Source organism: Arctopsyche grandis, chromosome 12, assembly GCF_051622035.1.
Source record: "Arctopsyche grandis isolate Sample6627 chromosome 12, ASM5162203v2, whole genome shotgun sequence".
NCBI lineage: Eukaryota > Metazoa > Arthropoda > Insecta > Trichoptera > Hydropsychidae > Arctopsyche > Arctopsyche grandis.
The window spans coordinates 14,537,475-14,562,873 of NC_135366.1; the positions used below are offsets into that span (position 1 = coordinate 14,537,475).

Below are 25,399 nucleotides of genomic sequence, written 5' to 3' on the forward strand. Positions count from 1 at the left end.
ATTGGGGACTTCTCTGAAACCGCAGACTGTCTGATATCGGTAAGCAATATGCATCCCAGGAGAGTTGGTGATATATCAAAAAATTTTCTACCTACATATACATACATTGCCTTGAATGTTGTGAACTGTGGAACATATCAGAACAAAGCAAAATCATACTGATACATTTTCTTATTGCATTACTACGGGAATATGTTTGTATGCCTTTAGGCAACTTACATATATGAAATAACAATACGATTGTTAGATTTTTTCTTTTTTCTAATTGTATAATTGATTTCGAACGTATTGAAAAATTCACAGATTTTTTTCGTTATATCCAAACTTTTTTAAGGAATAGGCGTATATTTCTTTGAACAACAAAAAAAAGGACAGCACTTAGCGGTGGCTTTGAGATTTAGTAATGGGCGAAGATCAGGACATAAACCAATAAAATAATATTGAAATTAGTTTCTAACGTACACAAAGCCTTTCAGAATTTCGGCAAATCGGGTTTTATATAATTTGTAGTTCAGGCATTAAAGTATAGAAAACGTTATCGTAAGATGTTATGAATTCGTTTCCAAAAATTGCAATGGTTCAACTAGCTTTTTCAATTTTAAGCTAAAACAGATGTGTAAAAATTTAAAAGATATGAAATATTTCCATCTTTGAAAGATGGAAATATTTCATAGTTCATTACATTTTCGAACACAAATTCATCTCAACAGTGTTTTTATTTACGATTCCACGACCACAGTTTTTCAACGAGGTAAAACATTATTTTTTTAATTTATTGTTGATAGAAGCTTAATTAATTAAGTCATTTAATTATTTGTGCGTATTCAGGATCTCCCAATTTACTGCTGTTATATATAATACAAATTTTATTATTTGTAATATTTCTAATAATAATATATAATGATGATCTTATGAAAATTCATAATGTTTGCATAATATACAATTTTTTTTCGATATAGAAATTTAAAAAAAATCTGAAACCAGTGAAAGCCGGTTTAAAAAAAATCTGAAACCAGTGAAAGCCGGTTTAAAAAAAATCTGAAACCAGTGAAACCAGTTTTTTATTTGTAAAAAAAACAAAATCCGGCTTTTTCTTTCGGGCGGTTTTTTGGAACAACTATGTAAATTTAGGTGTACTCATCGGGCAAATCCACTTTGGTTCCGGTGCATTTATTGTAATGTACGCAGGGAATTAGTCATATGTATGTACGTATATGAGTAGGATTTGAATTGATGTTGTCATACCCACTCGAGCGGTCAAAGGTTCGGTGGCAAAAGGTTTGGTTAGTTAGCGTCGCAGTGCAGGATGGATAATCTGGAGCCGATACGAAAGCGGGGCCTTTCCGTGCCGTCGCGTCCGGAATCCCACCGGTTTCTGGGAGCTTTTCTGTCCGGAGCTTTAACCGGGAGCTTTCGCCCGGGAATAAATCGACCGCAAAACTGGCTGCAGACCCCGCAGAGCGCGCTAATTGCCGGACAATACTTCTCCGCGGGCCGGATTACAGCATCGGGTCTTTGGCGAAGGTAGAGCGCAAATTCGAAGACTAACCGACCTTTCCTTAACTCAAATGAAACGTTCCATTGACCCAGCTTATCTTTTCCGGTTTTTCGTGTGTATGAATGTGTTGGTGGTGAACGTTATGTTGAATATTACTTGTGTGGGTTACATTGCATAAGAAATTATTGAACACTATGCAAAGTATAGGTATATAAAGCTGCAGTAAGTAGCAAAAATTATCTACAATATATATACATATATATGTATATTTTAGATAAGCCATTATATTAGCCAGCAGCATAGCTCTGCTTAACACCGAGAGGCGCCGGGTTTGATCCCATGAGCTGACCTCGAAAATATTTATGTAGTACTGCTGGTCGCACTTTAATACTTGTGAAGTCGATGGTTTCCTTTATCATTTATCGATCGATTATTTGATTTCATTGTTGAAACGGTTCCCCATCAAATTGGGAAATACATCATACGTATTATTTGTTACCACTATTTGAATATGATTTCAAATTTATAATATTTTTAATTTTTTTTAAATTTTATTACTTGAAAAATCAACAGACAACAGGATGTACATACATAGATATGTATAAAAAACAAATATTAAATATATAATATATGTAACATCCGAGTCCAATAACAGATTTTTACAAAGATTATAAAAAAAAAATGAAAAAGATAAATATAAGGAAAACAAATGAAAAAGAAAAGAATAAAGGCTATAACATGACAAAATATGTAGAACATTGCATAATTAAACTATAGTATTAAAATATTGGAAAAAGGTTATAAAATAGAATATAAGAAGAAATTGAAATTTACAAATATAAAACAAATGAAAAAGGTAAATACAAAATAAACAAATGAAAAGGAAAAGAATGAAAGCTATAATATAATTAAATAGCATATTACATAACTAAAATTAAGTATAAAAATATTGGAAATATTGGAAAAAGGATATAAAATAGAATAGAGGAAGAAATGAATCAATCGGTCAAGATTCTCTTGATGTTAGACCTGAATTGATGTAGGGAAATACCAAATAGATCAACCTCATTCAGCTCTCCGTTAAACATACGATAAACGCGCTGCAGATAAGAATATTTTAGGGAATTAGTATTGAAAGGATCAAGTGAAATATGTACAAGCTTAAAACCATATGCTTGGCACCATGGTTAACTATAAATGAAAGAAAAAAATAATAGTTATAGGTACACTATAACAATTCAATTTGTGTCGTAAAACGATGTTACAATTATATAGATCCACTGAAGTAGTTTAAACGCCGCTTTTCTGAAATCACTTTTTAAAATCTCATTTAAATATTTTCTTTTCGGTTTATTTCAATGCCCGAAAAGAAATATTTTTTCTTTGAAAATATTTAACTCGTTGGGTTTCTTTTCACGTCGGCGCTTTCTTTCAAAGTTTTTAAATTAAATTCATTCTTGGAATAAAACCTGATAAAAGTGCATAAATTTGAACGTCAATTTCACAAACCTTTTCGTCAAATATGGACATACAAATCTACATATATTTATATATACATGCACATACATATATATTTTGTTGATTCTAAAAAATAATTTGATGTATAAAATATATTCTATTAGTTTGGCTTCAAGGCCTCGGAATGGTTCAAATTTAATAATAGAGACTAACTGTTTCATTTTAACTTATTCGAATAATTTATGTCATTATTAAAAACAAAAAAAAAGTATTTAAAAACATATGAATCTAGATGTCCATTGCTAATACCCATGCTTTTTATCTAATGCTGCGTGCATACTGGCCCAAAGAAGCCAAGGGAAGGGGATTCGGCGATGGCTATCACACGTTCGCTAGCGATAGTATTTTTTATGGTTAAAAAACGCTCGTTGGGACCAGTAGCGAAAAAAATATCGAAACAAAAATGAAATTAACAAAATTTAAATTATAATTATTATATTAAAACTTCAATATAATAATTATAATTTAAAATGAAATATAATAAGATAAAACAGAACAATTTTCGAGATTGAGCTAAAATTAGATCATCAACAATCATATACAGGTAGTCTTCGACTTACGAGGATTCGCACTTACGACTGAAAAGAAATCAACGATTCTGCGAAAATTATTTTTTAAAAGACGTCATCTACATCCACTGTCATTTGAGAACAAATTAAATTAATTTGATTTTTTTTACGCCACTGGTCCCAACGAGCGTTTTATTAACCAAAAAAAATGCTAATGCTAACGAACGTGTGGTAGTCATCGCCGAATCCCCTTCGTTTGCTTTCGTTGGGCCGGTGTTAACGCAGCTTAAAACACGAATAGATGTGGTGATTAAATAACTTACTGACGTCGGGTACACATAAAGTCGAAACGTCAGCGAGGTTATTAAGTATTGCAACTTAGGAGAAGGTGGTTTAAATGGGATGTGGGTGGGTATGTAGTGGTTGGGGGTGGGAATATCAATCAATAGCTTGCGGGCGTTTCTCTTCACTTAACAGGATTAGGGCGCTAAGTCGCGGCGAGTCTCCACAATCCCTGAAATCCGCTTGTCTGTGTGAGGGCAGGGATTTCCCCTCCCACCTAACGGGTCCTGTCTAGCCCCAATACCCATCCAGACGGATTGACATGCAACCTCGAAATAAAAGCAAAAAAATTTCAGCGGTGTCGGCTAGCATTCCTGTAAAACGTTCATTCGATACGAGTCACATGAAATATGGGTCAAATGCTAAAAACGTCAACTCTCATACATACATACATATGTACATACGTCTTTTATTTTTCAAAATAAAACGGTTTGGTTCGTTGTTGCATAAATGGGATCTGTGCATACGAATACTCAAATGGTATGGACGGAGTATTTCACAGGATGATCTTTCGGCCTTTGATTTATTTGGACAATAATATTCTTGTATTCCATTTTTGAACGGTTGTAACACATTTAATTTATGAAGTAGAAGGGTAATAGGAAAGTAAAGAACTTTTTGTTTATTAGTTATTAAGGAGTCTGTTTTTTTATATTTGATATCCGATCTAAAAATCGATAGTTTATTATTGATATTATGGATGAAGAAAAATCGAATATTTGAAATTTTTTTTATTTGAGCAGAATAAATAATAATATCGATGACAGTGAAAGTGCAGAAATAGACATTTTCATTTGAGTTTATAAGAACGATCTGCGGTTTCAATTTTGTTGCATTTATCATTAAACAATAGAGTTATATAAATAAATTTTACATCATCGTCAAGCGCTAAATCATTCATGCTGTTTGCACAATAAATTTTCAAGTGAAATTTAATGCATTGCTTTACCAAATGATGACAGAAAATTTTAAATTCGCTAATTTTTAATATAATACATGTTTGAAAATGAGGGACCGACTATGAAGATGTTTAAAAATATGAAAATTTAAAATAAAATCTGTTCTGTTTATTACATACATAATATCGTCGGATATTTTAAGCTAGTCGTATTCAATATTGTACATATACTATATTAAAAATATGTTTGTGTTTGGTTTAGGAGCTAATCCACTTACTTCGTACGTTATTCTAGTAAAAACATACGGAGAGTATTCAATTACATACGTTCAAAAGGTGTATTTTCAACATGCCATTATTTTGCATATATTATACATGTATAGATATGAGTGATTCAGAATTACAGTCGTACTGTTACGTTTTGAAAGTATGTATGGTATTTTCACCTAAACTGAAATTATATATACATATTTGTGACTCACACAAGTTATTCAATAGCATACAATCAATCGTTAATGGGTGGAATTTTTCAGGTTAGCAAAAAGAAGATTTATGCCAACTATTTTCGAAGACGACGAAAGGCTCATACAAAATTTTCTGAAAAAGATTAAATTTTTAATTTATTTTTCGAATAATTCGATTATACAATATTTAGTCCAGCGCCGTTTCTAGGAGTTCGGTCGCCTGTGTGCAAACTTAAATCGGCCGCTCTTTAATTTTATCAGCATTTGTATAAATTACATTAATTCGGAATCTAGTATTGAGAATTTTAATCACAATTAAAATTAACCAGAAAAAAACAGACAGAAAACCAAAACATTTAGTTCCGAACAGGGCCAGATGACAAGAGAGACTGAACGTTTTCAAGTTCAATCATGAAAATATATTGTTTTTACCCCCAATGCCACATCTAGGACATTGTTCTTTCGATGACCAACCAATACTCAAGATTCTTGAAGAAATACATATGGCAGTCGCAAAGATAATATAACATTAAAGACTATATGCGGACCGAAGCTATACCTGCTATCCCGTTATTTCCCCGATTTATAGTATTTCAAGTTTTAACTTGCAACAGCAATCCACAAGTATATAACAAGACAACCTAAATGCATTTTAAAAGTCTTGTTTCGTATTTTTTAAGGAATATATTGTTGCATAGTGCGTTGGGTGGAGGAACCAAATAAAAAGCCAAAGTCGCTTCACAGCATTTATTGGTTTACCTATTGTTATAGTCCCGTACTAGATATGCAGTCCCACGGTCTCGGCATGCAGTCCCACACTTTCGCGCTGTCAGTTATGAGAACTCTAGCGGGAAGTGGCTGGGTGCCATTATTGACCACTAAGTCCATTCGGGGGTCTCCATTGTAATCCGACAGCACTTAAGCCTGGAAATAATCCTCGAAAACTAATAATAACGGCGACTCCTTTTAGCATATGCTATAATATTTGTATTTATATTTCGACCGCCTGTGTGCGTTACAAAAACTTGTACATATGGTTGGTGCGGCCCTGATTTAGTCTATGTATATATGTACGTAGTTACCATTACCATAACTGATAGGTCCTTTTCATGCTGTGTAGAATTAAAAAAATGAAAGAAGAATATATTTTAATTGACTTTCAAATCGGTATTAGCAGAAAATCTGGCAGCTTTTTGATCAGTCGTTAGGATTTCGCGTAATCAATTCGGCTCGAAGTCTCTCGAGGATGCGTCCCCGGCGGTACATTTTTCATCGTCAGATCGTCTTTGTACGAAATTTATTTCACGGTTACGTGATTAGCAGGTAGCCGTACCCAGAGGGCGGTGGGTGGGTTGGTTGAGCGGGTGAGCAGGTGGGTGGGTGGGTGAGAGGTCGGTGTCCCCTCGCACCACCGACCAGACGTAGCGCTCGTTTCCCACGTCGGAAATATAACTGGATAAGTAAATGTCGAAGAGCTGTACGCAATCAAGCGAATTGCGGCGAATCAAGAGTGCTGAAACGTAATTATATTATAGCCTCCCTTGATCCGTAGAGAGTGCCTCCGGCGCCCACCCCACAGCCTCCCGCCCGCCTACCCCCTCACTGTTCGTTTCGCTCTTTTTCACTGCTGACGGTCTACTCTTGTTCCCTCTTCGTCTCCTCGGTGTAATTTTGAATGTAGTTCTTTTTTTAAAGCATATTTACCTTCTACATAAAAGGATTTTATCGCAGAGGACCTGCTCTTTTAATTAATTACTGAAAAAACTGTTACAAGCTCTTTTAACCGTTCAAAATGTAGTTTGTTCAATAGCATTTTTAAATTAGTACATTATTATGTGCAAGCGGCATTATAGTGAGTATTATATGTGTATTATCGGTCTCCGTGACGAGACAGAATGTTAAATGACAGAAAACGCAAATATCGGAAGGCAAAGATCGAAAATCGAAAGATTGAAAGATTGCGAGAGCAGGATACAACAGGAATAAGAGGAACAGGCTTTTCCTCCCGTATTAATGTGCGCGCGCAGAATACGGAAGGAAAAGCATGTTCCTCTTGTTCCTGTTGTATCCTGCTCGCGCAAATTAAGTATGTACCATTTACCATGCACCATTTTTTTTTGATCTTTCGACTTAAGATATTTCGATTTTCGATCTTTGCCTTCCGATATTTGCGTTTTCTGTCATTTAACATTCTGTCTCGTCACGTAGACCCATGTATTATATACAGTATGCGATATTGCGATGTCATTAAATAAATTCAACGTTCTACTGTACATATTTTTGTCTTTCTTTGAAGTAGCGTGCATCCGCATGAGAGAAGTTTCAGTAAATTATTCTTGAAATATATAAACTTTTCGGCTTTTTTCCCACAGTGAGTTGGATTTCTATGCTATATAGAAAAATATTTTACTATCTTCTGAAATTTTTCACGTGTATTAAATATCTCAGGACTCGTTTTCTCAAAAATTTCGGTGTATTTCGTCGGCGAGTTTGTATATATGTACATATGTATACAAAACACGTATACGAAAATGTTTTACATATTGAAATACTTATTTAACGAGATAAACATTAACTATTTAACAATTATAGCAAGAATTGTTTTTAAACGTGTTTTTTATTAATATTTTAAAGGTGTTAATAGCTTAAAAATCTTTGAGTGACCACAATATATCTCGTATATTATAGATATTACATACATTTATAAAAAAATCATTTTTGTATACAATATACAAACTCCTGTTTAAGCAGACGAAAAGTTAAGAAAACGAGTCTCAAGATATTGCAAGTTCAAATATGTATACATATTTATGTATATTTATGTGAATGTTTTAAGAGCAAAATATTCTTAATAGTACTTATTCATTAGTAAAATTCAGATAATTTTATATAAAGTAATATAGCGAGGGACTTAATATTATATTGAAAACTACAGCTGTATTAATAAATATACATATGTATGTCATATACATATGTTTGACCGAGGAGTAGATATTAAATTTATATTTTAGCGTGGTGCTATTACAGGCTGCCCCAAAGCGACACCTGTGGTATTAAACTTGTAAATATATAAATCCATAGATTATAAATTTGAAATTATATTCCAATCAAGGGTAGGATGGTTTTACAGGAATTTGGCGAGGAATCATTTCAACAATGATATAAGATAAATTCTGATAGGAAAACTCTGATAGGAAACGATCAACTTGGAGGTACAGATATCCAAGTCTGACTAGCAGCACTGCAGAAATACTCTGAATAAATTCTTTTCAATCGGGGTCAACTCAGCGCTTGAAATCGGGAACCTCTCGGTGGTTGGAATTAGCGTAACCACCGAGCTACAAATACTGTTGGTTAGAAATAATAAATAATACAAATTTGTAGATTGATTATTTATTAATTTAGTACACAAAAATAAGTACAGTAAGTGCTACTCACTTTATTTGTTGAACTTTTTTGAAGAAAACAAACAATAGCGATGGTTTAAGGCACTTAAATTACTAAAACATTCATGATTATTGTATGTACTATGTATACTTCAATGAATTTTCACATTCTTTGACACTTGTTATGTAGAATATAAATTGAATTGAATGCTAATTTTCTTCGGTCTAGTATACGGGACATTTTACATGTAACGTATTGCTATACCGGAAGTACGCCTCCGGATATATAAGGTGTGCACGTGTATGGATGATGGTCTGAAGCAGGTGTTGGGTGTCCCAAAACGGAAATCTTACCTTTGCAAAGGAAGGAAATCTCGAATGCAAATGTGGCACGTAATCGCTTCACGTATAATTACAGGACATTCAGCGTTGCGCAAGACACGTCACACAACATCTGCTAGCCATAACCATGGATTTCATCTATGTATGTATGCATGAAGTTCCACACCCCTTAATGCTCAAATCCTCACTTTTATTCAAACACTTTTTCTACGGCGTAAATAATATGTGTATTCGAAAAACATTCTGAAGCTGCGGAAAACACGACGGGTACATATCTAGAGGTGTATCCCGCCTCGTTAGCGGGTCAGTGGTAACGAACCGGGTGGCAAATAACCGGTGATCGGTTTATTGTCGGACCTTCAAAGCCTGAATAATAATTAAATAATACGTACGAGCCGGTACAATTAAGTATTCCGCTTCAAAAGCTCGACAAAATTGGTATATCGGACATAACGAATGCGATATTAATTCTGCGATAAGATAAAGAGTGTATGTTGAGGACGTGAAACTAGAAGTAAAACTTGTGTGGAAATAAATAAGATAACAGTACAAAAATGTAAAATGTAAAGTAGTCTAAGATGAATTTCTTTATATGACCACATATAAAAGTTTGGGGTTACATATAATATTACATTACCTTTAAATCATGTAAAGAAATTATTCTAAAACCACTTTACGTTTTATATTTTTGTACGGCAACAAATTAAATGGTTAGAATTTAAATTACCTTTTGGTCAGAATAAAATTTGAATCTTGGTCAGAATATTATTACCATTTTGGTCAGAATTATATTATTCATGGTCAGAATTATATTATTTATGGTCAGAATAAAAATGAATAATAACAATTTAGGACGATCAGAATACAAAAATAAGAAATATTTATATTAAACATTTATAATGAATGGTGATAGTATATAAGTATAAGTATTCACAACGACAAAATATGCGAATACAAGTTTAAAATAATATACATATATATATATATATATAGGATCCGGATGTGAAGGATTCCAAGTGAAACGCACAGATTAAGTCAGAACTATTTATTGTACACGCTCTTCGGGCTTGTCCTCCAACAAGTGACCATAACAACACGCATCCGGTCTTTCCCATGCATACCACACTCATACTTTATCCCTTGCAGTTTGACCAACCACAATTACGGCTCGTTTAAAAATCATTCCTACATTTCGGTCATTCCTGACTGTCATTCGCCCTCGGATGACATTCTGTCTTTTATATTTTTACAGCATTTCATCTCACATTCTTTTACATTTCATCTTCTACTCTATACAATATATCATCTTACATTCTTTTAAAACATTTCCTCTATCATCCTCAACAATGTTTCATCTCACATTCTTTTAAAACATTTCCTCTATCATCCTCAACAATGTTTCATCTTCCATTCCATAAAATCATCTTATATTCTTCTAAACATGCTTTCAATTGTCACAATTACAATTTACATCACAATTACAATCATCATCACAACTACATTTCAATACACTTATACATCAATCATTTTACAATTTACATAACAATTACAATTATAACAAATTAATCGTTACACATTTCACTACAAATCAATTTTTCATTTCAACACAATTCAATCTTCAATAAAGTTACACATAAATCATCACAATTACAATTTAAAATTATTTCAAGCAATACAAAACAGAAAGGTATCACAATTACTATGTAAAATTATTACAAGCAATACAAAACAGAAAGGTATCACAACCTTTACAATGACAAGTTAAATTTTTACCCCGGAAACAATCACATTTTAAAACATTACTAGAATTAGCAATAAAACATTAAAATCAATACCTTTACAATGACAGGTTAAATCTTTACACCAGAAACAATCACATTTTAAAACATTACTAGAATTAGCAATAAAACATTAAAATCAATACCTTTACAATGACAGGTTAAATCTTTACATCGGAAATATCACATTTTATAACATTACTAGAATTAGCAATAAAACATTAAAATCAATACCTTTACAATGACAGGTTAAATCTTTACATCGGAAATATCACATTTTATAACATTACTAGAATTAGCAATAAAACATTAAAATCAATACCTTTACAATGACAGGTTAAATCTTTACACCAGAAACAATCACATTTTAAAACATTACTAGAATTACATTTCAATACAGTTATCTTATATTCTTCTAAGCATGTAACCACATTAAAACATGATTCAATGTACCAAGCACTTCCCAAAAAATACTAGAATAAGCAATAAAACATTACACTTTTCAATCATCAAATTACAAGTAAGGCTTAACTAAAAACCCTCCAGGTATTTCACTTATTCTCTAATTCACAAACGCACACTTCACTTCCATCGGTGCAACTTAAATTCTATCCAATGCCCTCGGCGATTCTCTGTGACTGTCCGAGGAATCTGCCGTCACCCCACAGATATTCTGCTAGTAATTTACCATAAATGAAGTCAACACATATTGGTTCTAGCTCACTGATACATCCAGTAAGTCTTTTCTCAATCCATGGTTCTATTTTCTTTTCCATTGAATTAACATCAATCCGACTACGACTGAGCTTGAAAGTGAATACAGTGTCTTTTGGTGTTGAAATTTTGACTGGGTCCCTTAATCCTTCTTGTGATTTAGCCATATCTTTCTCTTTGTCTTTATGTTTTTCCTTTTCTTTATTCTCATCTTCAGAATTCTTCAAATGACTATAATCCTTAGATCCTTTTCCAAATTGATCATCGGGTGGTTCATCTGTATTTGAAAACGGTATGTCTCCGTAGTCCCAAAGTCTTCTTCTTTGCAATCCATCACCGTCCATACTTCCATCAGCCAGGTTCACACCTCCATCAGCCATGTTCGCATCGTCCTCTTCATCATTGGAAACAATGAGTTCTCTTTGAGCAGACATCTCTCGTGAAGCCCGTTGCTGCAAAGGTCTTTTACATGCCTGTTGCCACACTTCCTTACGATCCCTCATGTCTTGCTCTTTTTTCCTCCTCGGCAGACTCCGTTCTAAGTTAACCTCCATCAAAACACACGGTTTTTTAACACATTTCACTTTGCTGCCGTCAATGCACATAAGAACGGATTCTGTGATAGGGCTACCCAACAGGGCGGCACCCGGGATACTGACTTCTTTTCTTATTTCTTCTTGTATTGTCAAGACAGTCTTTGTTTTGGTGCTGTTACATTGAGCTGATATGTGCCCAAACTCGTTGCAATTGAAGCAGCGGGTTCCTCTTTTCTTGAATCTGCAGTCGGCTGATAAGTGTCCACGTCCTCCGCAATTGTAACATTGTGGTCTCTCTCTTTCTCGGTTTCTTACGGGCCCCGCCACCCTGGGTTCGTCGTCCTCTCTAATTTTCTCGCACTGCGTAACTCGCGTCTTCAGCTCCTGGATTGTACCGGCCCCGCTCAGCGTCATTTTTTCATACTTATCAAACCCAAGTCCACCAATTATGTACGCGATAATCGCCTCTTCCTCAATAAAACTACACTTGGCTGCAATCCCCTTCATCCTGTAAATGTAGCTTAAAATGTCTTCCGCTTTTCCCTTTTTTTCTAACCTCAGTTCTCTGTGCACGTCCGCACTATTCAACTGATGGCCAAACTCTCTGGTCAATCGTTCCTTAAGTATCGCCCACGTGACGATGCCCGTTTCCGAGTCCAAGAAGTCCTTGGCAGTTCCTTCACACAGCATCCGCCCATACACCAACTGTTGTGTCTCCGTCCAGCCGAGGATTTGCGCGTTTTCTTCGAGGCGCTCAATCCACACTGCAATAGGGCTATTTCTGCCGTTATATTTCGGCAGACCGAAACCAACCTCCAGATCTCGGAAATTGAACTGTGGTATCTCCCTCGTCGTGGATATCATCATCGTCGTGTGGCGTGTTCGCTGACGTGACGTCACCGACGTCACGGGCTTCGCCTTTAAGCTCGTACGCGATCTCGTCATCGCGCGCGCGTCCTAACCTCAACTGTCAAAACTCCGCGTCGTCGTCTGACCGCTTCTGGCTGTCACTGGAATGTCTTCGGGCATCCCGGACAAAGCCCCCAAATATAGGATCCGGATGTGAAGGATTCCAAGTGAAACGCACAGATTAAGTCAGAACTATTTATTGTACACGCTCTTCGGGCTTGTCCTCCAACAAGTGACCATAACAACACGCATCCGGTCTTTCCCATGCATACCACACTCATACTTTATCCCTTGCAGTTTGACCAACCACAATTACGGCTCGTTTAAAAATCATTCCTACATATATATATATATATATATATATATATATATATATATATATATATATATATATATATATATATATATATATATATATATATATATGTATATTATTACAGCCAGCAGCATATATATATATATATATATATATATATATATATATATATATATATACATATATATATATATATATATATATATATATATATATATATATATATATATATATATATATATATATATATATATATATATATATATATATATATATATATATATATATATATATATATATATATATATATATATATATATATGCACAATGGACCACCTCCAAGTAGTTGGCGAACTAATCGAGCGCGCCAACGAATATCAACGGCCATTGTGCCTAGGTTTCGTCGATTATGAGAAAGCCTTCGATACAGTTAGTCATAATGCAGTACTTAACGCTCTAAAAACACAGGGAGTGCCGGAACCCTATGTGGGACTGTTAGCTGCAATATATAAGAATGCCACAGCTTCGGTTAAAATTTTTTCAGGTACAGATAGATTTAGCATAGGAAAAGGAGTAAGACAAGGAGATACAATCTCGCCCAAGTTATTCAATGCGGTGCTTGAGGGAGTTTTCAGGAAATTGGATTGGGATACAGCCGGAGTAAGCATCAATGGTCGCTTTTTGAGTCACCTTCGGTTCGCAGACGATATAGTTTTAGTAGCTCGTGATTCAGCTGACCTACTTATCAGACTAACACAGCTGGACAGGGAAAGTAGAAAAGTAGGATTAAAAATTAACGTAGATAAGACTAAACTAATGTTCAATAGCTATTGCATGCCTGATAGCATCCCCTTAGATGATAAACCAGTAGAAGTAGTAAATAATTATTTATATTTAGGTCAAATAATTGACATGTCTGGTAGTAAAAATGAAGAGATAAAGAGACGTATGAAATTAGGGTGGAGTGCATTTGGACGGATGAATGCTGTTTTTAAATCAAAAATGCCACTCTGCCTGAAGAAAAGGATCTTTGATCAATGCGTTTTGCCAGTGATGACGTATGGATGTGAAACTTGGACACTGAACGCCAAGATGCAAAATAAAATCCAATGCACTCAAAGAAGTATGGAACGCTGTATGCTTGGCATAACGAGGAAAGACAGGAAGCGGAACACGTGGGTGAGAAATATGACAAGGGTAGTGGACATAGTGGATAGGGTGAAGAGATTGAAGTGGCAGTGGGCGGGTCACGTAGCTAGGAGGATGGACGAAAGGTGGACAAAAGAAGTGCTTGAATGGTACCCGAGAGAAGGCAAAAGAGTAAAAGGAAGACCGCAAGGAAGATGGGTGAACGAAATTAGGAAAATGTGCGGAATGAGATGGATGAGTGTTGCGCAAAACAGAGACGAGTGGAAGCGTGTTGGAGAGGCCTTCATCCAGCAGTGGATGGCGAATGGCTGTAAATGATGATGATGATGATGATATATATATATATATATATATATATATATATATATATATATATATATATATATATATATATATATATATATATATATATATATATGTATATTATTACAGCCAGCAGCATAGCTCGGACGTTAAGCTTCTGCTTACCGTCAAGAAGGTGCCGGGTTCTATCCTTGAATGAAAATGAATTTTTCAGAGTATGCTGTTGGTCAGACCTGGATTTGTGACTCCAGGTTGATCGTTTCCTATCAGAGTTTGCCAATTTTCTCTGATTTCATTGTTGAAACGGTTCCCGGAAAAAAAATTGGCTAAAAATCCTTCCTACCTACTATGTCACCACTATTTGAAATTTGATGGATGTACAATAAAAATTTATGTACAATTCATAGATTTCTCGTTAATTTGCGAGTTTTTTCAGTGTCTCGCAATTCAACGACTTATAATAAAAAAATGCTGCATTTGTATTTGTAATTGGCCAGGAAGGCGCATTGGGATTTTCCTGTAAGGCCTTCCTGGTATATATGTAAAAATAAAATAAAATAAAATCTATATATATATATATATATATATATATATATATATATATATATATATATATATATATATATATATATATATATATATATATATATATATATATATATATATATATATATTTGGTATCTTTTGACAGGTATTGAAATTTCAAAAATGCTGTCAGTCAAAAAAATAAAATTTAATAGAAAACTTATAATAAAAATATGCATTAAATACAAGTTTTTAATCATTGCCTCACATTAAAAGATATGCATTGAAAAGTATGTTATAAAAATATTTAATATATAATTAATTTCTGAGAACGATTTTGACAATTTGGGTTATGATGGCTAAGTACTCGAATTTCGGCGATTTCTCCACACTCTTGACAGCTTAATAAAATCTCATATGAACTGTTATTGTTTTAAGTTTATTATAAATGGCATATATTCGGCGTAACGACGATAGCCCTATTGCCAATCGAAAAAAAAATATTCTGACCATGTATCAACCAAATTCTGATCATTTAATATAAATTATGACCGATTAAAATAAATTCTGACTATCTAATTTTTATTCTGACCACTTAATATAAATTCTGACCAAAACAGTATTAATATTCTGACCCGAAAAATACAAGCCTTTTTGTACTGTTATCTTATTTAACAAATAAAATTTTTGTACAAAATAATTTAACAAATCTTATTTTTCATTACAATTTGTTTTTTTTTTATTATTTAATTTACCACTTATAAAACGCTTTCTTTTACCGTAGTTCGTTGATGAGTAAACTCATTTAGCTTCATGTCAAAGACATTAACTTACTTCAATCTTAGCTTACCTTCAAATGTCGGTAAGATATCAAAGCGACCTGTGCAAAGCGCAGTGTTTTAAATCAGGAATGTCACTGAACTAACAGAGTGAAGCTAGTAAAAAGCTTGTATAGAGTAGCTATTTTTTCATGAAAATCATATTTTAACTTTGAGGAAATACGTAAATAAATAGATTATTTTTACTTATGAAGAAACAGCACACACTTTTCGTAACGCACGCTGAATAACGTACAAAAAAATTCGAGTTCAGTTTATTTTAGGTATAAGATTATCTGGAATTACCGAATAGTATTATGTATATACATATGTAGTTAATGCATTGCTAAATTTTAAAATTTCGTTTTAAAGTTTGCATGTTGATTTTTACATACATAAATACATACATATAAAATTCATATTGTACATATACATAGTATGAATTAATGTAATTTTGTTTTTTTTAAATATATATATATATATATATATATATATATATATATATATATATATATATATATATATATATATATATATACATATATATATATATATATATATATATATATATATATATATATATATATATATATATATAATTTACGGTGTTCGACTAATTTAAACTTAACTGAGGCTAATTGTTATTAAGATAGCGATAAAAATGAACTTTAATAGTATGTATTATATTACAGTATGGATCACACAATCTATGCTAATTAAAGGGGAATTCATTTTATATAAGCATTTTCGAATTTAATAATCTGTACAGTTTATCTTGAAATTTAAGCTCACTTTCAATTTGGTAACATTATCACGTGAGTGTGTATTAAAAAGGTAATTTAGATTTGCGATTAAGCTTTTCACAACAATAATAATAGCTCTATTGCGTTGTTCAAAATCAATGTTTGGCCAGCGCAATTGAGTCCAAAAGATAATATTAAGTTATAAATATTTTCAAACGGCCGCCTTTTTTTGAGAATAATTAACGAAAAGGCATCGCGATAGCAATAATTATTAGTATTGTTTTGTCAAAGATAGCGGTCAAGTTATACACTCCCGTCACGAAAGTACAGTTCGGTGGTTCGAACGACGCATTTATCGCGATTTTCCTTGTGTATATTTCATTTCGAATTGTGTTTCCGTGTTTGATCGCGTGTACGCACATTTGCAATGAAATTTACAAGCAACAAAGAGGCTCAGAGATGGACGATTACAAAATCTTAATATTTTTTGAAACACATATTCATATGTTAGTTGCCGGCAATATGTATGTATAACTATGTATGGCATTTAAAATAATGTTTCATTTTGTTAATGATACGCATACATGTTACACTGTTGAACTACAACCGTTTTGATCTTTTTTTGTAAAGGTCTGTTTATACCAGTATAGCTTAATCCTGAAACTGCAAATAAACAGCAGTACGAAAAATATTCTTTAGTACATTCTATATGGACACATTCATATGTTACGTAATATGTACGTGGCGTATCCGTTACAGCAGTAACCGACACCATATATTCATATAATATATAGCAGTACATGTGCGCATATGAATATTTTCGGAAACGTCATGGTGTTGATTCAACGATCCGACGCAAGTAATATTCAGCCGTTTCGTCGCACTCTGTAAGATATATGTAAGCCGATTATGGCTCGCACTCGGCCAAAACAAGTCAGAACATACCGAAACGTGGACTGCTGTATGGTATGAATAGACGTGGTCTTCTCTGTGTACTGCTGTGCTGGGCTGTTGACGGGTAGTGCTGGATAATATCAATAAATCTTCAAAGTACCTATGTATATATTTAATTTTTTCGATAAAAGTCTCCATAAATGAATACTATATGATCATCCGTTGTCATATATCTAGTAGTATGCTGTAGGGATATTATTCGTATTTGATATAACTTCACGTTTACATGATTGTTTTATGAGAAATAATAACTCTATGCTAAATTTAGATTAGCAGAGTTACGAAGACACTTTATAAGAATTTTAAATATTTTTAAGTATACATATGTATGTATGTATGTATGTATGTAGTTATGTTATATTTTATAGAATGTCAAAGAATGCATACAAATATCCACACTAGGTGTATATATAGCATATTACGACATATATAAATTATAATTTATAGCCAGCAGCATAGCTCGGACGTTAAGCTTCTGCTTACCGTCAAGAAGGTGCCGGGTTCTATCCCTGAATGAAAATGAATTTTTCAGAGTATGCTGTTGGTCAGACCTGGATTTGTGACTCCAGGTTGATCGTTTCCTATCAGAATTTGCCAATTTTCTCTGATTTCATTGTTGAAACGGTTCCCGGAAAAAAAAATTGGCTAAAAATCCTTCCTACCTACTATGTCACCACTATTTGAAATTTGATGGATGTACAATAAAAATTTATGTACAATTCATAGATGTCTCGTTAATTTGCGAGTTTTTTCAGTGTCTCGCAATTCAACGACTTATAATAAAAAAATGCTGCATTTGTATTTGTAATTGGCCAGGAAGGCGCATTGGGATTTACCTGTAAGGCCTTCCTGGTATATATGTAAAATAAAAAATAAAAAAAATATAAAATAACATATGTATCATACTATACATATATACAGTTTAAATTCTGTATATATGTATAGTTAAAGTATGTATATAATGTATAGTTAAAAATGTATAGTAATTTAAGTATGTATATATGTATAGTTAAAAATAAATAAAAAGTCAAAATCATGGCGACGTTTATATGTATTTCTTACATTCATATATGAGCCGCTATATTAGAAAGTGGCATAAGTCCACTTTCCTTCATTTCGAGAAATATTTTGCAAAACATTAAATATAATGTTTTGCATTTAATAATATATAAAAATACTGGTGGCCTGTGATACGTTTATTTTACTTTTCTGAGATTCTGGACATATAGAACTAAAATAAATGATAAAAATTTGTGAATTAAGTCACACATTAAGTGTTTTTGGAACTGGAAATTGGACTTCCGCCACTTTCAGATGTAATGACTCATATCAAACCAACCATTCCAAGGAAATATGATATGTAGAAAAAGTATGTACATATATATGAACACAGTTTTTATACAACAAGTCAAGTTCGGACTGCAAAATCGAGAAAGGAATCTATACTATAAATATATGTATATTTAATACTATCATTCGTATGCCCGGTGTATTGCATAGCTATCACGTATGACTTCAGCGCATCGTTTCAAAAGTGATATTTTGTATTGACGCATGGAAAGGTTTTATTTTTCCGGGAAAGCATCCGTGCTTTCCGCATCGAGAGTTAGCTTTTTCCGTATGCTGTAGAGAACTGTAGGATGGGGGAGGTGCGAAAAGCTCAAAAGCGCATTTAAAAAACTTTTCGCTGCTCGTTTCGAAGTCAAGTAGAAATTAGTTTTTCCGCGCGGAATTCATTATAAAATTTAAATGGTGCAAGTTTAAACATTTAAAAAAAATAAACACGAAAAGCGGCGCCATCTTGCGTTATGCATTGACGAAAAACAAATTCATACACAGTATATGAAATGCATGTACGTACATATATGTATGTGAAGCCTATGAATCGTTACATAGCATCTTAACTGGTGTAATATACACGGATGTAATAGCCGTTGCTTAATGACAATACAGATACCGTCAAAGTGTGTGTCGTATATACAAATTTATTGAAACATTAACATGTATGTTAATTAAACGTATAGGATTTACTAAAGCATAACATATGCTATCTTGTAATTGAGTCAAGTTATAAATAACGATTGGATGATTCCTTGACGAAACATTTTATATGTATTATGCAAGAAGTTTGCTCTATCGAGATCGTTTGCAATTAACTAGAACGACCTTTGTGAAGCGAGAGGTTACTGAAAGTTGTTCTCGTTACTAATTAGCTAAAAACTCAGTTTTTTTTCAAATATGTTTTGAACTTTTTGAACGGAAAAATTACTTCTGTAGGTAACATTCATATTCTACCTTCAAGGTAGTCAAACTATACGAAAACCAGGGCTGTAGAGTCGAATCAAAATTTACCGACTCCATGTCGGACTTTATTTTATGATTCAACTTCGACTTCGAATTCCGACTCTGACTCTGACTCCGACTGCAACTTGAAAGATTTTAGTAAGATCGACTTTTCTTGTTAACGCCAATAAAAATAATTGCGACTTTCAAAAAATAAAAATTAAAGGAATTAAAAAAATTGACACGTAACTCAATTGAGTTATTGGTACTAAAATAGGTATATATAAAAAGTAAGTACATTCACAGTTTACATATATGTATGAATTTCATACAAAATTAAATCAATTTGATAAAAAAATAGGAATAAAAAAGTATGAAACGGAGGAAAAAGTCGGTTTTTCAACGTAACACATCAAAATATGGACATGCAAATCAACGATTTTATTTATAATTTCATTTAAATTCATGGTTTTTATAAAGAAACTAGCTGAATTCGGCATACGTTGCAATGCCATAATAACGCATGCAATTTCAGTTCCTGTTCCCGTTGCCATTCCGTTCCCGTTCCACTTATCCACTATATTCACTATATCAACTACCCTTGTCACTTATTCACTCACGTATTCAGCTTCCTATATTTTCTCACTATGCCGAGCATGCAATGTTCCATTCTTCTTTGAGTGGATTGGATTTGTGTAGCATCTTGGCGTTCGTGTATTAGTAATAAAGGTATATAAAATAGATGATAGTTTCATTATACGATTTTGTTGTATATACAAATTTACGTACATATAATATATTTAGTATAAAATACTATTTGGTTTATATGTACATACGTATTCATACATATTTAGCTGTAGTATCTGCCCTCTGTGAAATAATTATTTAAAATACGTATATTTTTTCACAAAGCGCATCTTTGTTCAGTTCTACGAAAATGAAGCTAAAATCGAACGCTTCGTTGAATGTAGGCATATTCAAAGGAGGGGTCCAGAGCGCCATCCACGTTAAAAATCCACCTTTACGTATTACTTACATAGGTATATTTTAATATGATTAATGGATGCGGTGGAATAACCAGACACTGAAACATTCATCATTTCGACCCGGCCGTATTGATTTGTCCGCGCTACTGAGACTTTCTTGTTTATTTCCGAAACACCGAATTGTGAGAATTGTGTACCGATATTGTGATAAATGGACCGCGACGCGGTAAAAGGCCAGTTTGTCCCAATTTAACGTGAATTACACGTTCGTTTTCATTTTTATTTTTATTTATCGACAACGCGACACAATGCCGACGTTGCACGTAACGTACAAGTATCCTATTATATATTATATTATAAACTAGGGTGACCAGGCTTGGTGCTTTGAATGGCATTACTTCGAAGAAAGTGGCAACATTTTCACCAAATAGTGAAGAATCTAGACTATTTGTATCAGGCAGTATTGGTAGAGGTAGTTTATTGTTCTTGATCTGTCGACCCGCCAGCTCCAAATGAAACTCGGTCCAAAACCGTCGAATATTTATAACCATTGGGTACTCTTCGCACAGAGAGATCACTTTTCAGAAGGTCACGAGATCTTATTAGTTGTTGTACATATATTGCTCGTTTATAAGCTGAGGCTTTTTTGGCGCGAATGCGAGATCGTGTGATAAGCGTTGGTAAATCAATAGCTGTTAATCACCTAATCTCTACGTTAGAAATGAAAATATCCACTGTCACGAAACATCTTCCTAATAATCACATTAATGCTTGCCGACGCCTTGTCTTGATTATGAGAATCAAAAAATAGGAGTCCAATAGAAGATTGGAGTTGGGATATAATAGATAGAAGAAGTTATAATATCCACTGATATAAATCCACTGATATAAATCATATATCCACTGATATAAATCCCAATAGAAGTTGGGATTTATATCAGTGGATATAAATCCCAACTATTATAACATATAACTATTATTCAATATAAACAAATTTATTGAAATAATGTGTTTGGAATTTGGCGTTCATTACAAGTCAGTCGACAGCAGTTTATGGGTACATACATTTTCCTTCTACATTTATTAAAAAATAAAGTAATAAAGATCGGTATCTGTACATGAAGTCGAATATATATATATATATATATATATATATATATATATATATATATATATATATATATATATACATATATATATATATATATATATATATATATATATATACATATATATATATACATATATATACATATATATGTATGTATAAGTTGCCAAATTTATGAACTCCATTCAAGAAAAATGTGCCACAGCGTGTCTGATCGGACAAAGTATGCACTACATAATAGCAAATTATAATATACATATTAGACACCGTCGATAAAAGTGTTTCATTTTTTATAATTCATATATATGTATGTACGTGTGTACTGATATATATATATGTATATATATTTTATGGACTACCGGGTATCCATGCGAGTGATGGCTGCGCTTCACGTCGCTTTCCCCGTGACGTGCGAAAGCCGACCGTTTGACAAGACTCACCGTGCTCAAGTTGGTCGTTAATTCGATCAAAAACAGTGACGGCGTGTGGTTAACGAAGCTGTTCATGTTGTTATGTCGTGTTGGTTCAAAATGCATTCAATGTGCAAGACGCGTGCGTGGAACGATGTGGATTAAAGTGTCAGTCCATTGCGCTTCACGGGATTAATCCACTTTAGTCGCGCGCAACGCCGAATGCGACAGTTTTATTCAAGATTAAATCTTGACCCATATTGAGGAAGAGTGACGTTATACCGTCTATGTTCGTACACGTATAAATTTAATGTTGATTGGGAACATTTTCGTTTACTCAGTCAGCTTAGAAGCTCACTGCTTCTGAAATAGCAAATATTGATGATTTTTAACAATAGGTATTGATATTTTTATTCATTAAAAAAATGAATTTTGATACTGATCGGTAATTTAAACCATTTATTAAACTGAAATAAACCTGGAAGGCGTTTAATTCAAATGAAATAATTTATGGACATGTTTGTTGTATTCCTTGAAGAAGAATATTGTAAATTGCTTATTATTGTTTCAATTATTTTAAATTAAATTAGCATGATATAACATTATTATTTTTAAATAGTATGTTTTTACGTTAGTTCTTTAGTAGAATTTTTTTTATATTAATGTAGATTACGGCTATTTAATAACTGTTTGTAGAACCGTACGTTTTAAGATTTGCTACTATTAAACTATGTCAGTGGCTTCCAACCTCCTGTATCTCTCATATAAGATATTTTTGTAATTTAATATACCTCAACCCACTCCCACTAAGTGCTTAATAGACAAATCTGAAATTGATTTTGTGGATTAGAAATTGTTACCAATAAAAAATAAATCGCAAAACAAAGATCGCAAGAAAATATTGCAATAGAAAGTTTCCATTCTATATGTAAATCACCAAATCTATGGTATGTACATACATATATGTATTGTCACACTCTAGGCGTTGTTTATCTTATTAAAAAGCTGCCCAGGATGATGAAGATTCAAGTCAACATCCCGATCAATATGTCTTTTTTATTTTTATTTAATTAAATTTTGTAGTTTTGATACGAGTTATAATGAATCAGATTTTTTTAACACCGAATATTTTACTTTTCACAAGGTACACTTTTACCATCTCTAGTTTATTTCAAGAGCACTTGTGAAATTAATCTCGAAAGTCGATCTTAATATTGGAACGATGAATTTGAGAGACGCGTAGAACTGTTTATTATGAGCTTTTACTGACTATTAAGAGCATATGCTCATTCTGGTTGAATCGACGCATTGAGTGGGTCTTGTGTTCAAGTATTGGAAACCCCTCGACATGGTCTGATGTTATGATTGACTCTCGTACTTCGGTCTCATACTCTCGCTTTTTTTCCATATAAAATTATTGTTCAAAATTAGAGTAATTTGGGTTGCAGTGAGTTAATAATGGGTTGCCAATAACAAAAATAAAATTTGATAGTGAATTTATTATAAAAAATAAACATTGATTACAATTTATTAGTTGTAAATTGATGCGATGCGATTAGAATAAAAACCGAGGCGAAATTTCATCAAACTGTCAAATGCATCATAACCTACAATGTCAAAATCATTCTCAGAAATTAACTATTAATCACATTTTATATATTTTTTTAATATATTATTTGATAATTTTCATATATTTTAATGAAATATAGCAATTTACATTTAAAAAATTATATTCAATGTTTAGTTTTTATAATAAGTTCACTATCAAATTTTATTTTTGATACTGGCTACCCATTTGACGTTTGATTTGCCGGGCGGACCCCGATTGGGTCATGCGAGCTATTTTAGAGATGTTAATTTTACATTAAATGTTTTGACATATGTCGTGTAATTTATTTTACAGCCGTGCAAAAAATATTATTCCAATTGGAAATCGTCCCATGCAACATTTGCCAATTATTATATTTATTATCGCGTATACGATCTCTGGCGTCCCAAGTTGAGTTTCAAATCAACAGCTTTCTTCAAATATTATTCTAAAGATAAAGTATGCCATTTATTTATGAAAGAGTGTTGGATATATTACAATTCGTTACAATTTGAAATATGCTATAATTTTTCAAATCCGTGTAGATAATATCCAGTCTGCAAACTTTTTAACACAAACCTGGTTCCCTTATACATGTAATATACATAATAGTTTCAACTCCACCACAATGAACTTTCATAATAATTTTCCCACTGCAAATGCAAAAACACATTTACAACTAACAATATGTGATATTTTAAAATAATGCCATTCACTGCATACTATGTTTACTTAAACTTCGTCGGTGTGCTGATGCATACGTAATTAGGGTGACAATGAGTGTTAAACTCGTGGGACTCGATGCACTCCACGAAGTCATGGGGCTCGACAAATGGTGCTCATTTTCCATATAAAAGACACCAGAGGATTCGTATCGCACGAGTGTATGTTGTACATCAGATATGTAATATTTGTATCGTTTACATACAAACTCACGCAGAGGGGAATGTGAGAGAGCAATGCTTTTAAATCTGTGTGCTCCATATTTGTGCGGTTATTATCTGATAACGTTTAATGAAAACGTAAACTCGGTTTGAATAAATTATGGTAACGGCAACAATAAAGTTCAACCCTCGCACGACCAGAGGAGCCACCACGAGGGTCGCGGTCGAAATGAATACGGACCGGGGTTTGATCGCATCTGCTTTTGCTTTTTCATACATATGTGTGATTGTGTTTGTATTTAAGCACTGTATCACATTTGCATATATGGGCATTGTGAAATCTGATTATTTTGATATACGTTTTCTGGAACTGGGGATGATTATGCCAGCCCGAAATACGGCAGGTCAAATTTTATACTTGTTTGTACAATAAAAATA

General features: G+C 33.0%; 2 protein-coding genes and 1 long non-coding RNA gene across 3 annotated transcripts in view; 1 reads left to right on the forward strand and 2 right to left on the reverse strand.

Moving 5' to 3' along the window:
* LOC143920351 (seminal metalloprotease 1-like) overlaps positions 1-25,399 on the reverse strand; it is a 386,340-nt gene that overhangs the window by 157,768 nt on the left and 203,173 nt on the right. The gene's annotated exons all lie outside the window — the stretch shown is intronic.
* Positions 9,989-11,838, reverse strand: LOC143920353 (uncharacterized). The gene is made up of 2 exons (XM_077443213.1): positions 10,970-11,838; positions 9,989-10,881 (listed from the first exon to the last, which is right to left on the reverse strand). Exon 1 carries the CDS (start codon positions 11,827-11,829, stop codon positions 11,344-11,346), a length of 486 nt encoding a protein of 161 aa, XP_077299339.1. The 5' UTR covers positions 11,830-11,838; the 3' UTR covers positions 9,989-10,881; positions 10,970-11,343.
* The window catches only part of LOC143920355 (uncharacterized), a 371,671-nt gene continuing 356,477 nt past the window's right edge, over positions 10,206-25,399 (forward strand). The window contains exon 1 of the long non-coding RNA XR_013261331.1: positions 10,206-10,305. This is a non-coding gene — a long non-coding RNA (uncharacterized LOC143920355). The remainder of the gene's footprint in view (positions 10,306-25,399) is intronic.

Bases quoted from the DNA above. Each gene is read 5' to 3' on its own strand.
- LOC143920353 (XM_077443213.1), bottom strand. From the start codon at position 11,829: ATGGCTGATGGAGGTGTGAACCTGGCTGATGGAAGTATGGACGGTGAT.